Here is a 16164-nt window from a genome sequence, read left to right as displayed (position 1 = left end):
ACGATTTCCAGCAAAATTGGGCTAATAAAAGATATCCATTCACCCAAAGAACCATGTCTGCCTGCATCCTTAGACCAACACGGCTACAACTTGCATCCCGGCATTAGATGCATTAATGCAGGTGTACATGCCCCCAGGGCATGGCTAAAATTCCTCCCTGACCCTAAATTTTGCATGGGTCTGCCCCTGAGCAGAGGGGCACCACCCTCTAGCTAGGAACCTGGGGCTTGATGTCTGCCTGTGCCCTTGGACCAACACAGCTACAACCTACATCCCAGCATTAGATGCATTAATGCAGGTGTAGATGCCCCAAGACCGTGGGGTAAAATTCCTTCTTGATCCTAAATTTGGCACGGGTCTGGCCCTGAGCAGAGAAGGGGCACCCCACCTCTAGCCAGGGGGGTGTTGAAGTCTGCCTCTGTCCAACCAACACAGCTACATCCTATACCCCAGCATCAGATGCATTAATGCAGGTGTAGATGCCCCCAGACCATGGGTAAAATTCCTTCCTGACCCTAAATTCCTGCCCAAAAGTTTGCAATTAATTTTATTTTCTTTCTGCAAAAAACTTTTATTAGACCAACTAGATATCACCACGAGTTCCGATTCCTTTTGACCCTAAATTTGCCATGTGTCTGCCCCAGAATGGAGGGACACAACCCTTTAGCCAGGAAGCTACGGGTTAAAGTCTGCCTATGTCCTTAGACCAACACAGCTACAATTTACACCCCTGTAACAATTTCCATGCGTCTTTTTCTCCTAAAGTTTTGCAGCCCAAGTCAAATCAATCTGTTCCACCCGTGAGAGCCTGCTGTATCCTCGTGCGGTGCTGGTTGCAGACAGGCTTTCGTTTGCCAGCAGCTCAATGCAACAGAAGGAAAAGAAAAGGGAACTCCCGCAGTTCGATGCAGCGCGTTATTCAAAGCAATACGACAAATGGAGGTAGAGGAAGAGGCCACGCTTGATCAGGATCTAAAATACCCACCTGAAGATACATTCGTCACGAGCTTTAGTAAAAGAATAGTGCAAAAGTTAGATCTTATTCTTTACACAATCGCAGGATTAGTTGTAGATTTAAATTTCCTGTTCCCCCCTGCGCTCACCCCTCAAAGCTGAAAGCCAAGTAGAAAGTACCGAACATTCAAACGTGTCGCAAGAGAAGGAAACGAGCATATAAAACTTCATCTGTTTTGAGATCTTCCTACCTGAAAGTCCCGTGAGAAACAGCACGGAGAAACCAACAGAACAATGTTTCCATAAAAATGGGCTACACTTTAATACACATCTACTATCAACACAGCATTTATTCAGTTCATGCCTAGAATATCTATTATCTTAAAGTGAAGTATGAGAGCGAGGGCACAGGTCAGCTGCTTCAGGAAACTGTACACAAAACTACTAACAAACATTTTAAAAGACTTACAAAAATGGAGAATGAAACATGGTTCTTCTTAATTACACGTACTTACAAGGTTTCACATTTATTGGCTAAACTCTGCAGGGAGCACTTCAAATAGAAAGGAGTTCTGATGGATGGTCACCGCAAGTGAGCGCTACATGCAGCTGTCAGACAGGTGGAAATACTCTGCTATGCTCGCCACACACAAACTGTCTGTGTGGCTTTGCAATGGACAATAAACACTCATCCACATTATAGCAAAGGATTGCACTTGCTCATTGGCAATTATACAATACGCTAACATAGATGAATTAGACTGACACTGAAGGGATCCACGGTTTGGTTTTCATGAAGCTGGGCAGAAGTTATGACGTCTGCAGACGAGGAGAGTCTCTGTTGGAGTGGAACGTGCCTCAGGTGAAACGTTTTTCTGACCCACTAAAATGCTTGGAGAGTTTCTCCATGTTGAAATGTTCACCAGCAAAACCCTTCAATTTAAAAACAATGGAGGCGATTTGTCTTGGTTGGAATGAGGATCTGCGGAGAACCTGCTGCTTGCCTCACTGGGGGGCTCGGCAAACATGAAATACTGCTTTTCCCTGCTTATTGCAATTGAATTACTAGTTCAGCTCGGTTTGGTGGGTGCCTTTAATCTGACTGTAGGTGTCCTCATTTGCACCTTTGCTTGCTGATTTGGTGCTTCCGAGGTTAGCGGGGCCTGGACTGGGTTCGGCACGCCAGAGGCTTGGATTTGGGGAGAAGCAGTTGTCACAACTTGCTGCTGTATCAGCTTCTGCTGCACCACTTGAGCTGTTGCAGTTGTTGCAGGGATCACCTGAACCTGTTGCTGGCCTGCAGTGGTCTGAGACAGCGTCACGGTTTGGGGCTGTGCCTGAACCTATGCACAGAGGATGAGAGGACAGATAGAAAGATGGTTCAGAATTAAAAGCAAAATTCATTAATTATCTCTATTGTAGGGTAGCTTCAGCTGTAACGGCCTTCCTCGACAGCAGCATGAGGAAGGAAGAAACAAATCCAGGCTGCAGAAGAATGCATGAGTCTCACTGGGAGTGGGGCAGCTCCCTGTCAGTCAAAGAGGAAGCCCGGCCACTGTGGAGTGCCATGCTAAGGGTACAGGTAAGACAGACTTTCAAGGCAGTATTTTCAAGCTGGTCAAAACTCTCTCCTACTGATACTCACGGTAAAGCAACCACCAGTCTAGTGAAAGCAGAACAAAGCCAACCTCCATCTCTTATGAAAACCCTACCCAGAATGCCGATGGCTGTTGAAAGAGAATCAAAGAGTATGGACAGACAAAAAGCTGCCCTTAAAAGGGGTGGGGGGAGCTGCTGCTCAAGTGTATATCTCCTGTTATACTGTAACTGTTATGTCACACAATCCAGTAGTGATCAAAGTGGAAATCAACTGCCCAAACTGCGACACTAATTTGGACCCTGAATGAAACTGGGGCAAGTTGCAGTGGCTTTTTACCCTCGTATCACTGCAGAACCATGCAGGTGTAATAGTGGCATTCAAACAGCTTATACTGGTATCCTTCGATATTGGCCATTACATTTTTCTGTACCCGAAGCCTTATTTATTACTACTGTTCTGAAAGACATTATTGTATGTAAATAATTCAAAGCAAACTATCAGTTACTAAGGTTTTACGTTCTCTTTTCTCTGTCTCACTCTTCTTTGTCCATGCCCATCCAAGCTGTACTGAATGCTTAGGACAGCTAGCGCATTGTTCAGTCTTCTGGGAAACTTCTCTTGCATTTTGGGTACTAGGAAATAACTAACCAACTTGTAAGTTAGTACAATATCCCACTTGTTTTAATAATCTCTTTCCCCTTTGTATTAAAAGAAGTCAGACACTCGACTGTTCAGTTCTCTTCTGGGTCATCCACCAGCTTTGGTTACAGAGTATGAAGAGGAGGCACAACTTTTTGCAGCTCAAGAGAAGACAAGAGAAGCTGGCTGCAGTCCATCAAGTGCAATAGAAAGATATTATCCCAGTACCTACAACAACTGAAGTTAGCAAGCACAGAAAGAAACTAGCAGTTGACCTAGTAGCTGCAGTTTTAATTTCTATAGAAGCTGATAAAAATGCTAAAATAGTTAACAAATAAGGCATATTGTACATGGGAAAGAAAATAAATATACTTCTCCAAATGAAAAACAAAGTCTGCGACAGAGAGCGTATCTCCGGCTGGGCCCTCACCTGCTGGGAAACCGAAACCATCTGCTGAATATTGGCGACAGTAGCCTGTTGCTGCACCACTTGTGGAATCTTTGCAACCTTAAATATTGTGAAATAAACAGTTGCTTATTAAAGGGGGGTGGAAAAACCAATACCCTGCAAAAATTTCTCAGCACCCTGTAAAACGGCTGGTGATGGGTTTGGTACAACCCATCTATTCTAGTTTCTTTTAATCTGCAATATTATTTCAAAGACACTGTCCTTTGCAACCCCCCAAACTACTGGCTCCAACACGGCACTACCTGACTGGGTGGTGTTTTCCTTTCATCAAAAGCTTTTGTGCCATCTTCAAGGAAATCTTTCTGGGACCTAAACTGTAAATTTATCCTGCATCTATAGGACACACCTTCCAACCAATTAACAGGATTAGCTGGGCCTTCGTTGCTTGATAGGAAAGTAAGGCTTCCATTATTTGATCTCCTTGTTCTTCCCCTTGGATTAGATAGACTATGTCTAGAGGACAGCAAGACAGTTGCCTGCTGTCCCTCCTGCAACTAATGTGGCAGCAGCAAGAGCACTGGCTGCACTCCTTCCTTTCCATTTGTGGGGTACATAGTTGACAGCAGGCTGCTTGATGGAAAGGGGTGAGATAAATTTAATCTCCAAGAGGAAAGAGAGAGCAGGGGAGGAATCCTGGCCCTCAGGTCACAACCTGGCCTCTCATCTGCTCCTGGGGCACAGGACCCAAATGAGGATAGACTAGAACACTGTTTCTCAGCTGGTGGGTCTCAAGAATATATGAAAGCATTGTGGATAAACGTTAAAAATGGATTCTCCTTTTAAAGGACAAAAAATGTTGGAAACGACAGATTTCCTCTTGCAGGTTGGCAGAGCTCCAGCCTGCAAGGGGCTGCTTGGGGCTGGGGGGGGAGCAGGAGGAGGGCGATCAGGCAGGGGGCCATGCACATGGCAGCCAGGCAGCGTCAAGAACAGCTCCTATAGTTCCCCACAGAAAAGTGTAAGGTGTGTGGGGGGGTACAGACTATGTGGGGGGTTGGGCAGGGCACAAGTAATGTATTGGGGGGGTATCCCCCCTGATTTATGCACCCACAGTGGGAACAGGGCTGCAGCCTGGCTAGACCAGCATGGACAGGAGCCACCTCTGGGGCCCAGTAGGCAGGACCCAGTGCCGGAGGGTAGAGCAGGGCACTGCCACCACTGCTCCACTCAGGCCGTCTGTGTTGCCTCCCAACCCACCTCCCCTCTGGGGTAGAGGTGCGGCCTGAGTGCAGCAGCGGTGGCCAGGCTATGGTGGCTGGGTAGAGCCACAGCCTAGTGTACAAGCAGCTGGCAGCAAAAGGAGGTGAGGGCAGCATAGCCGCCCCCACCTTATTTCTCATGCTGCTGATGGCACTGGAAGGGGGGAGAAATGGGTCCTGGTAGCAGTAGCAACAAGTCTCACCGCCCTGCTCTGCCCTCCCATGCCAGGTCCCACCCGCTGGGCTGTGGAGGCAGCTCCTGCCCATGCCAGTCCGACCAGGTTGCAGCCCCATGCCTGCTATGGGCGCACAAATCTGGCGGGGGCATATGCCCCCCCATGCCCTAGCCTCTCCCCACAACATGCTGTGGGGCTGGGGACTGTTTACCGGGTCAAGACTGGTCGTCGATGTTTACAGATGGGTCCTGGTAAAAAAAGAAAAGGTTGAGAACCATTGGACTAGAACGTTGCAAATGTCCATTACGCTTCAAGTCAGTTTTTGTGCATGCACACCTAGCAGTGCAGCTGGAGGATGTAGAGCTACAGATATGAACACGATTCTTCTAAACCATTTTGTTTAGCAGAGAGCCACACAGATTAGCTGTTTGTCTGATCTGACTGCATTGCAACAAGTGATATTTACTACTTTCTGATCCCAGAATATAACTTGAGGGGAAGAAGTTGTGTTACCTGTACCTGTATCTGTGCCTGCACTTGTTGGGTTCCACCGGTTTTTTGGGCCTGGGAAATAGGAGTTGTTAGGAACTGGGTTTTAATGGCTGGCTGTGTAGTATAGGTTACTTTCTGCTGCTGCGATGTCTGCTGTTGAGCTTGGACAGTCACTTGCTGAGCATTTATCTGAAGTAGAAAAATAGAACATCAGTGATGACTAGAACATACTCTGAAGAATAAAAAGATTCCTGAGGAGTTTGTCTCAAGAATCTAAATGTAACTGGTGATTACTTCAGGGTTTATCCAGCATATGAACACTGGAAAAAAAGCCTTTATGCTCAGAAGAGAGAAAAATTTTGACACAGGCTCGAAACAGCACTTGTTTTGGGGGTTTTTTAAATCAGCTTCAGCTTGAAAAGGCTACCAGTGTAACCTTCTCAGAGAACTCCTAAGTGTCTGAAGAGGTTTATAATAACAGTACTATACGGTTGTAGGCCAATCTTCTGAGGAAATCTATTGAGACCCACCCATAGCAATTTTTGGCTAAGTCTGAAAGTCTGAGCGCAATTTAGCAAAGCCAATAGCTGACTAACAACAGCCACAGATGCTGTCACAGAAGCACAAGGCAACAGCAAACATGGGGAAATACCTTTTGCTGCACAGTAGCTTGACCTTGTGCAACCTGGGGCTGGATGGCTTTCTGCTGCTGGGCCGGCTGATGATGCTTGAGTTTCAAGAGCTGTTGGACATGGAGGGGCTGTGCCATCACGGTCTGCCCTCCTGCCATTTACAAACACAATCAGAATGTACAAGGTAGACCTGTAACGCCCCCCCATCCCCATTCTTAAACGGGACCACAGAACTCCAGAAACCCACAGGTCCTGAAAATACTTTCAACTCATTTTTAAAATGAGACTTGAGAGTTGATTTTAAGCTGTGTCCCTTTACAATCTGATGAGCGAGAAGGGCTCACACGGTGTTCCAAAGAAAGTGGCTGTAGTACCTGCAGCTTTCTGCGGTTGCCCAATAGCAACACTAATGCCAGCGACGGTAACAGGGAGCGTCGTGACACCAGCGGATGACACGACGGCAGCTGGAACCGACACCACTGGAGGCTTCGCTAAAGCAACCTGTGCCGCCTGAGGTGTTTGGGCCTGGATCTGTCCTTGTGCTTGAAGCTGGGAAGCAGGAACACGAGTCTAAGCAGTAAGGAATCAGGATTATTGTACTGACACAAAGAACAATTGGGCTATTTCACTAGGTTATTGCAATGTGATACCTATATGGTCAGAAACAAAGGACCTGTCATATTCATACTAAGGCCCTTTACACTGCTCTAAAAGTGCAGAAGGGCCTTTCAAGTGGACACGGATTAACGTTTATACTCACTTGAAGTCCCTTTTATGCTGTCAGAGCAATGTAAAAAAGCTTTGCCATCAACAAGTATCAACCAGCGTAAAAGCATCTTTAGCAGAATCAAGGACAACTTACAAGACGAGCAACTTGAAGGTTTGCCACGGTGGTGCCAGTAAGGACAGCTCCAGGCCTTGGTGCCGTCACAGCAGTGAGTTGTTGCGTTTGCTGCTGTTGCTGCACTTGCACTTGTGTGGTTTGTTGTTGGGCCCCTGGCTGGGCCTGCTGCTGTGCTGCTTGTTGCTGAGGAAGCTGCAGTTTCTGCTTCTGTAACTTGATCAGCTGCTCCTGAAAAACAAGTGTTTCTATCATGTTTAAATTTTTAATGGCTTTCAGAGTAGGAGTGGAGCTGCAATAGCAAGCCAGGAGACTTCCCTACTAGGTCTGAACTAGACTATATAACTAAGAATGTGGCTCTCTGGTGGTATGGATCTCCAGAGAACAGACTACATTCAATGTCTGCACTTTGATTTACTTAAAAAAAACAGACTAAACCAACATGAATACGCTCGCTTGCTCTGTATTTCATAAAAGCTTAGTCTCAGCAGGAAGGAATGTAAGAAAGACTTGCAGTTCTTTCTACTCTAAAAACATAGGCTACTGCAGACACGGTTAATGAGTGCTTCAAGTAACAGCAAAGAGCAGCTTCTCTCTTGTCTTAAGAATATGTCACTCACCTGTGATAACTTCCCCACTGTTTTTATTTGAGCTGGAGACTGGGTTTGGGCCTGGGCTTGAATCTGGGGGACTTGCACCTGAGCAGCTTGCTGCTGCTGTTGCCTGAGAAGCTGGAAATGGGCAGGGGTGATTGTTTTGCCAGAAAGCTGAACCGTTGGGGTAGCTGTATACAGAGCAAAAGGGAAAGAGAAAGGTCAGCCATTTGATGAAACTCATCAACTTCACTTAAAAAGTTCAAGAACCTTTGCTAAACACAACCTTTTACTGCCTAATCAGGTCAAAAGTGGATTTGGGGTTGAGTTAAAGGAAATGAGATATGCTTTGGAGGCCCAAATGGACCGTGAAAGCAGGGACGACTGATGATCACTGTCGGAACAAGACAAATAGCTAATCTGCGTGGCTCTCTGCTAAACAAAATTATTAGAAAAATCATGTTCCTACCCATAGCTGTACATCAACTTGTTGCTCTACATACTACTTTACTGATGCAGAAATAAAGTGCTGGCTGCTACAGCTCAAATAAGATTATGCCCTTTAAGTCCCCTTAAAGAGTATATGGTTCCTGAATAAATTAAAACCCGAAACTAATATGTACTTATGTATCGCAAATAAATGCAATTTTGTACTAATAATATACTTCACGTATTTAATATCTTTTATTTTAAGAGCTTCACAAATTTCTGTTCAGCTTCACATCAGTTGTTTCTATGCCTCAGACATCCCCTCTTCTAATCACTAAGCTGCAATTCCTCCAAGGAGCTGCATGCATCCTGAAATTGTGTTGCTGCTCTTGCTGATAATTCATAACTACTGATCATCATATATAATTACCAGGGATTCTGGTTTTCTCCAATTTAAAAAAATCCCCAATTTTTGGTTTAAAAAAAGTAACTCCAAATCCTCATTCTTCTGTGATTTAAATGAGACACCACTTATAGATATATAGATATATGTGTATATATATATATTAGTGGTGTTTCATCTTAAAGTGATGTCTCATTTAAATCATGAAAAACGAGGATTTGGGGTTACTTTTTTAACCAAAAATTGGGGATTTTTTAAATCAGAGAAAACCAGGATCCCTGAGCATTACATACACAGAGACATGTTCAGTACTGCATATTCAGTAATGCTTAATGCGGGAACACATAATAGTTCCCTTAAGGACAACCATGTTAAATGTTTAATTGGACTCCTAACAAATTCCTAGTACTCAGGGGCCGTGAAGTTCACATTAGCTAGGATACTTTATGTACCCTATGAAGAATTAAACCACTGATTATTACCTGGTGTAACCTGAGTCACGAGGGACCGCGTCTGGGTCTGTACTGGAGTGAGATTAGTAGTTACCACTGCTGATGCTGTCACAGATGTTACTGCTCGAACACCTGGCGTAGTTGCTATGGTGACCAGTTCAGTTGAAGCAGCAGGTGCTGCTGCTGTTCGCTGTTGGGTATGTACCACTTGTGCAGTAGCTGTACCTCCAGAAGTCTAAGGAAAAAGGAAGTCATCACTCTTCGCTGCTTTCAGACTAGATTTAAAACACTGGAACCTTTATATTTTAACCAGAGACAGAGGGGAAAATACATTTATATCTTCTTAGCCTCTCTCTCTCTGCTCAGATACTTCAGGAAATCTAATCAATGGCACATCACCTCACCAAGCACTCTCTTAACTACACTGTTGATGTCTGAATGTCCCTCTCTTCCCGCTCCTTGGTTTTAGCTACATCATCTATATTCCTGTATATTTCAAAAACAGAATAATTGATTACCAGCATAAGGAACAATCACAAACTGGCAGAGGTAAAGCCAAGATGATTGAAAAGCCCTAATTCAGCTCTAAATGAGCCTGTGTGTCCAAGCACCACTTATAACAGTGCCAGGTGCTGTGCATTATGTTCTGATTAGGCATACCACAACTTTGTTTTGAAGGGATTTTACTGAGATTGGCATATATGAAGAAACTGAAGTTACCACTGGGGGGAAAGTCTGATATACAGAAACCTGGCCTAAACATCATATACTAGACAATGACCGAGATGCTGCAAGACAGAAATCAACTGATACAACAGGTGCAAAAAAGTACTCACAGTCAGGGTTCCAGGAATGACTGGTGAAGCCAGACGTTTATTGATCGGCTGGAAGGTAGCGGCAGAGACTCCAGCAACTGTATTCACTATAACGTTCCCACTCACTGTGGCTGAAAATAAACTCAAATTAAACATGAGGCTGGAGGGAGGGTGGGGAAGACATTTCTATATTTGCTCCCCTATCCCCAAGGCTCCACTATAAGGCATCTTACCAGTCTGTATACTTGTCCCAGGAACTGCTGTTTTGATTGTACCAGCCTGTTTAGAAGACAATTCAGATAATGTATTCAGGGAAAACAAAGACTAAAAGTTCTTAAACCACTTTATTGCTTAATGCAATGACCTGTCTTACTGTGGAAATAAGGCACTGACAAAAAGTATAAAAAAAGTCTTATGGTAAAGTGCACAGCTACTTAAGCGCTATTAAGTACTTACAGTACTTAAGTACGTACTCTCTGTATTGCACATGTACGGCTATTCATGCATATATTAAACTCTCTATAAAAGCTACAGCACTTCGGCTCTTCTCTAATAAAGTTAAAATCACAACCAGCTGCATACTAAGATATAAAAGCTCTTTAGCCTTAAAAACAGGCCCCCAACCTGTTTTTGTGAGCATCAGCACAGACCCTAAAAACACATTCACAGTCCCACTGAAGTCAAGAAGGGACCACCCAAAAGCTGGTACAATCCAACTGTGGGATTTACAGTGAGCTATAACAGCTCACCCAAATCTTCTGGTTTAAATCTCCTTAATAGAAATTCTTGGCACAATGACTCTTAACTATTTCATTCAATTGGGATATATCTGGCTTACTGTCTCTGCAGGTTAACAAGTGTCAACTAGCTAATTAGCTCTGTAACCAGAACTCCTCACATCTTAAATAATACAACTGTTTTGAGTTGCATGTCATTATGAAACTCTCAAAGAATGCCAACTTATGACTGGAGAACCTCTAAATCATTTGGGAAGCTTCTGAATGGCTGCCTTTAGGCTAAGAAACAAGAGTTTCACAGAAGAAATACATCTCCATATTCCTCCACAGAAAAAGGGATTTTTAAAATGACTGAAGCGCCTATTTGTCACTCTACTCCCCAAATTACCAGTGTAAATGTTTTTCAGTTACTGTTGGGGAAGATAATGTTGTACCAGCTGAGAGCTTTGCTGTTTTCCTCCTACAGAGGACCAAAGCTGACTATGTCAAGTCTAGTATAAATTTCCCTAGTGAAGGAGGAAGGGAAAACCAAGATACCCAGCATATCCAGGAAATTAATGATGAGGCTGTGACTATCGAGTCAGAATTTCTCCCCTTCACGACAGAGAGTGTACGCATGGATTATGCACCCCCAAGAAGCGAAGTCCCTGCTTCAGAAGCAGCGAGCCTTTCCTTCCTTACCAATACTGCCGTGTTGGCCACAGTAGTTACTGCAGTCTGCACCACTGCCTGTGGCTGCTGAACTACCTGTGCTTGAGCCTGTGGTTGAGGCTGGGCTTGTGCTTGCTGTACAGCTGGCTGCTGTGCTTGCTGCTGGCCGGCCTGCTGCTGCTGCTGCTGCTGCTGTTGCGGCTGTGGCCCTGTCTGCTGCTGTGCCCTCTGTTGTTCGGCCAAAGCCTGGAGAATCACAAGCAAAAGGGTTCCTGTGTTTTTCAAAGCAGTGGATGCAAGAACCCTGGTAATCAACCTCATCTCAAGAGATAACCATCAATACCCAGGCAGACTCGACATCCAAAGCATGCCCTTATTGGTAGGGAAAGCAATTCTTTCTGGATGATAAATAACTGGGGCCAAAGGAGAAATATGGGTAAAATGAGGAAGTTGGCTAACTGTGCGTCCCAGAAATGAGTCCTATGTGCTTGTGAATACTCTGACATCGTGACAGGCCCATTGAGAACAGATGCTCAAACCCCATTAAGGCTGGAATGCTGCAAATGTTGGCCATTGTAGTGACAAATTTCTAAGGCTTAGCTCATGTCAATGCTCCACAATTTATTTTAACACAATTCTGTTTCCTTACCAGCCTTTGCATTTCAACTTTATTTATCATACCAGGACAGGTAGCCTGCTACTACTGCAACATGGGAGCAAACAGGAAAAGACTGAGACACAAACCATACCTTTTTCTCTTTTGCAATACGCTCTGCTCGGAGGGAGGCAACCTGAATCGGAGGAAGTGGCTTATCATAGTTGATTCCACTAGAAATTAAAGCAATAAAAGAATTTAGAAAATAAGCATTAAAAAAATTCCAGCTTAAGTCATTTAAGACATATAAATATGAGTTCTTACCTTTCTGCAAGCACTGAAGCATGTTTTGGATTCTTCTGGAAAGGATTCATGCCAAGTCTGAAATTAGTCAGAATTAAGGTATTGGAGGGAGAGAACTTTAACGACAATATTTACTGTGTGCACTTTTGCAAGATGTTGCTTTGTAATTCTGGTGATGTTTGCTGGATGAATGGATGGATGGATGGATGGATGGATATTTTATATAAAAATAGTTGGCAGGTAACTACAGGTGGAAGTATACTGTACTCCAGTGGCTTCAGGGTTTTTGTAACTCATGCAATTGAAAAACGGAATGCAAGGTGAAGATGTTTCTTTCTGAGTACGTCTCTGTCCAAAAAATGAATGTTAATAAGAAAAGTATGTGGCTGTGATGATGGACCACCATCCTAACAACAGAGTTAGATGGAATAGTGCCAGAAGAGAGAGCCTTAACAGCTAGCCAAAATGGTAAGCAGGCATGCACAATAGTTTACATCACAAATAAGGGATAGGAAGAGAGGATAAAAGTACGGCTAAGCCTAGATGGCTTTGCGTGCATCATGAAATACGGAAGAGATGCATCTAAACTTACAGAGGTTTGCTTGGTGGACTTCTCTTTCCTGCAATCATTTTCATCATCTCAAAATGATTAGTATACAGCTGTGTGTGGGTTGCACCTTCATCTTGGGCGTAGATCTGATTGGTACGAAGCGGCCGACTATTTTTAGTCTAAAAATGAAAATAAAGCACCTTTATATTTGAAAATATCCGACTGATATTTGTGTCTGTGCAAACACCTAGTGCTTGTCGATTATTTAAGATGGCAGTCCAACATAATCTCGCACAGACTGGTTTCTGCCTAGTGTCACTGATAATTTACTGGCATACAACTCTATGGGAAATACAAAAAGAAAAGGCAAAATAAAGAGCAGCCCTCAAGGTCACACTGGAATCATCGCTGGATTCTTCTAATTTAAAAGATAATTTTTGTTTTAGTTTGGATTTTGAGATAATAAAGTGAGAGCCCTTTACCAATCTTTTTATCGTTCTTCTAGTGCGCACAAATACCAGAGTCACAACTGCACCCCTCTACAGCTATACTAACACACTGTGCAATACTTTGCTTCTCCGGAGCAGCAACTCCCAAGCAGGGATGAAGCTGACCACTCATTAAGGGATGGGACTTGAAGTCAGGAATTTCCATTCTGCATCTCATTCTGCCACTGACTTGCTGTATGTTTGGACAAAGTCCTTTGACTATATGGCTTAGTTTCTGCCTCTGTAAAACGGGGTAGTACTATACTGCAGAGCAGTGTTCAAAGATAAATCATTAATGCTTGTAAATCTTGTGCATGCTGTGTGAAATGTGTTATTAAAAGTGTTAAGCATCATTGTAAAAACCAAGACGAATAATGTGGTGTTCGCGTTAGGTGGACAACTATCCACGAGGGAGCAAGCCAAAACAACCAAACTTCATGGCAGTTTACTATTCAGCTACCAATTCCAAATGCTGAAGTCTAGTGTCAATCCACTGCACTGACAAGCAAAAACAGATTCAGGGTTTTAATTGTTATTTCAGTATTTAAGATCTCATACGTATCGTCTGCCCACCTCCACTGATGCTAAATATCATAGTGTCTAGATTTGATTGTGAAACAATACCAATGCACACCTTATAAATGCTTTTTGTCTTCTTTTTAGGATTAGCTTCGTACATTAGCTGTAAAATAAGAAGGAAAGTTAGATGATCTTTTGCGGAAGATTTTGTTCAGGTGCTCTTTCTTTTCAAAGAAATCATAAAGTAAGTGGAAAAGCCAATGAGGATAACTTATAACTTTTTAAAAGTTATTTATTTACACTGCCGCAGTATTTAATAAAAGTATACGCTTACGGAGATGAGAAAGAAAACACGACAAACTGAAGTTCAAAAGTTGCAGTGTCCCATTCAAACTCACCTTTCCTTCCTCTCTGGGAATAATGACATTTTCGTATCTGTTGCGGCATTGCTTTGGGGAGCGGTACACTCGGCTGCAGGAGTTAACAACATCACTAACGAGGTCCCAGTTAGGCGTGTGCGCTGGTGACACAACAGCAAGGTTTAAAGGAAGCTCCAGTAGCTGCTTCACTGCCTACAAAAGGCAAAGATAGAAAATATGGGTGACAATAAAATCACCTTCTCATCTCAACATATCATCATGTTACTACTCTAATCATAAAAACAACATGGGCTCAAGTGCGAGCTGATCCATGCTCTTGAACAGAGAAATAATAGCTGTCAGGTGTTCTGGTTTCTGGCACAAGCTACTCCTAATATTGGTCAGCACATGGGGTGGCAGGGGCTGGGAGGAGAAAGTAGCTGCCCCTCCCACATAAGCAAACAGGGTGCTGGCTGCACTGGACAATGCACCAATCTGGTTCACTGTGGGAAATATATACGGCATACTGTAAAGAGGCCTGGGGGAAGCAAAATGATGAGAGTGGAAAGCACAGGTTCATCTTACCTGCAGCAGGGCCCAGTCTTCACTGATCAGCCACTCAGGATTGTCCTGCCCAGCCTCAGCAGCTGGTTTGACAAGAGTTGGCAATGGCTTTGCAAACTGCGTTTGCTGCTTCAGTAGGATGTTCTTCTTCTGCTCTTTGCCCTCTCGCCGCATTTTTAACATTGCTGGTGTCGCCCGGTCAAACAGCGATCGAGGAGGTATAACTGTCTCTCCGTGGCGCTGCTTTTTCTTCCGACCTGCAGCTAGAACAGCGATGCCATCTTCAGAACAGTTTCAGAGGGCAAGAAACACGTAACAAAGTAAAGGGACACAACAAGCTATTAGGCTGCAAGGACTAACTGAGCTCTGTACTGCATATAAAACCATGGCAGCCTCTAAAAAAAATGCATAGTCAGTAATGAAATCGAACCTGGCTACTGGCTTTTCCGATGGTTCGGATCCCAGATAGCTAATATAATTAATACGTATCAAAGTCAAAAGGGGGAAAAGTAAAAACAAATTTTTAAGTGAACAGTATAGCACAATGTCTAAGTATCTGAAGACATTGTTACAATCCAGGGGCCTTCTGGTGATTATCTTAGTTTGAGGGGGGATCTGAACTTTTTAAAGCCTACGTACAACTGTATGACTAAATGATCTTCTTGTTTTTTCTGGGAGCAGAAAACATGAAGCAACGTGACAGAGGACTCCAACTGATAATACAGGCAGTCCTCAGACTTATGACACAACTGGCTCCTAAAAATCGCATCTTAAGTTGAAACATTGTAACTCAGAACCAATTTTCTCATTAAAAACAATGTTATAAATGGGGTATTGGTTCCTGAACCAAGGCCCGATACCCTATTTTCACCAAAAGTACTCCAGAATTTTGTACTCGATCAATTTATAGATGAGTATTATAACTACATTCATGTATTTATATTGTAAATAACAATCATATTGACTTGGAAGGATTTCTTTGAGGTGACTTTGCTGGACTTTTTGAAAGGCTCTTGGTTGGACTTTTTGAAGGGTTCTTGGCTGCAGTCTTCTCAGGAGTCTTGGCTGCTTTCTTAAAGAAAGTGTCCAAGGAAGTTTGGACAGATGTTTTCCAGGGAGATGAGAGACGCAGCGAACTTGTTCGCCAGCATGGCGTCGCATTGGATCAAGTGTTGTAAAGTTGACGTCATAAAGTTGAAACAGGGTGTCAATTTATACATGTTGTAAGTGCAAAATGTTGTAACTCGAAATGTTGTAAGTTGAGGACTGCCTGTACTGCAGAACCTTTTTGAACGAAACACATACCAGAGGGATCTGTTTTGTGTCGCTTCCGTTCTTTCCTGACATACACAGGAGGCAACTTAGACTCTGGAATGGGGGTGGTATCATACATCAGGCACATAACAGAATCAATGTAAATGTCATTGTCATCCTGTGGCGGGGTCGGGGGAGTCCAAAGCTGCACAAGAGTACAATTTACAAATCAGCATGGCTTGCTAATTAACTGTGAAGACTAGTAAGTGAACTTAACAAATTAAAAACTTAAAAAGATGCCTGAAAGAAAGAAGAAGTTTGAAAAGATGAAGAGCATAAATGACTTACAGGCATGACTTCTGTTTGTCCATCTGCACCTTCATAGACATATTCCTACAGAGAAAAAGAGGCAACACAATTCAAGTGAGCCCAGTGAATTGGCTACACCAA

General features: G+C 43.5%; 1 protein-coding gene across 13 annotated transcripts in view; it reads right to left on the bottom strand.

The window, feature by feature from the left end:
* Positions 1-1251: 1251 nt before the first annotated feature.
* Positions 1252-16164, bottom strand: part of LOC102563363 (E1A-binding protein p400) — a 62692-nt gene continuing 47779 nt past the window's right edge. For 5 of the 13 annotated variants that reach the window (XM_019486634.2, XM_019486635.2, XM_019486642.2 and 2 more), the window contains 19 exons: positions 16063-16107; positions 15766-15919; positions 14482-14723; positions 13936-14109; positions 13653-13700; positions 12573-12709; positions 12002-12058; positions 11832-11910; positions 11113-11328; positions 9928-9973; positions 9716-9825; positions 8910-9114; positions 7623-7786; positions 7024-7233; positions 6536-6731; positions 6182-6312; positions 5551-5718; positions 3624-3701; positions 1252-2297 (listed from right to left, as the gene is read on the bottom strand). In XM_019486634.2, the coding sequence (XP_019342179.2) occupies positions 2025-2297; positions 3624-3701; positions 5551-5718; positions 6182-6312; positions 6536-6731; positions 7024-7233; positions 7623-7786; positions 8910-9114; positions 9716-9825; positions 9928-9973; positions 11113-11328; positions 11832-11910; positions 12002-12058; positions 12573-12709; positions 13653-13700; positions 13936-14109; positions 14482-14723; positions 15766-15919; positions 16063-16107 (2733 nt within the window). In that variant the 3' untranslated portion in view covers positions 1252-2024. The remainder of the gene's footprint in view (positions 2298-3623; positions 3702-5550; positions 5719-6181; positions 6313-6535; positions 6732-7023; positions 7234-7622; positions 7787-8909; positions 9115-9715; positions 9826-9927; positions 9974-11112; positions 11329-11831; positions 11911-12001; positions 12059-12572; positions 12710-13652; positions 13701-13935; positions 14110-14481; positions 14724-15765; positions 15920-16062; positions 16108-16164) is intronic. The other 8 variants (XM_019486643.2, XM_019486644.2, XM_059713443.1 and 5 more) reach the window with 7 other exon arrangements.

Source organism: Alligator mississippiensis, chromosome 10, assembly GCF_030867095.1.
Source record: "Alligator mississippiensis isolate rAllMis1 chromosome 10, rAllMis1, whole genome shotgun sequence".
Taxonomy (NCBI): Eukaryota; Metazoa; Chordata; order Crocodylia; family Alligatoridae; genus Alligator; species Alligator mississippiensis.
This window is presented reverse-complemented; position numbering and strand designations above follow the sequence as displayed.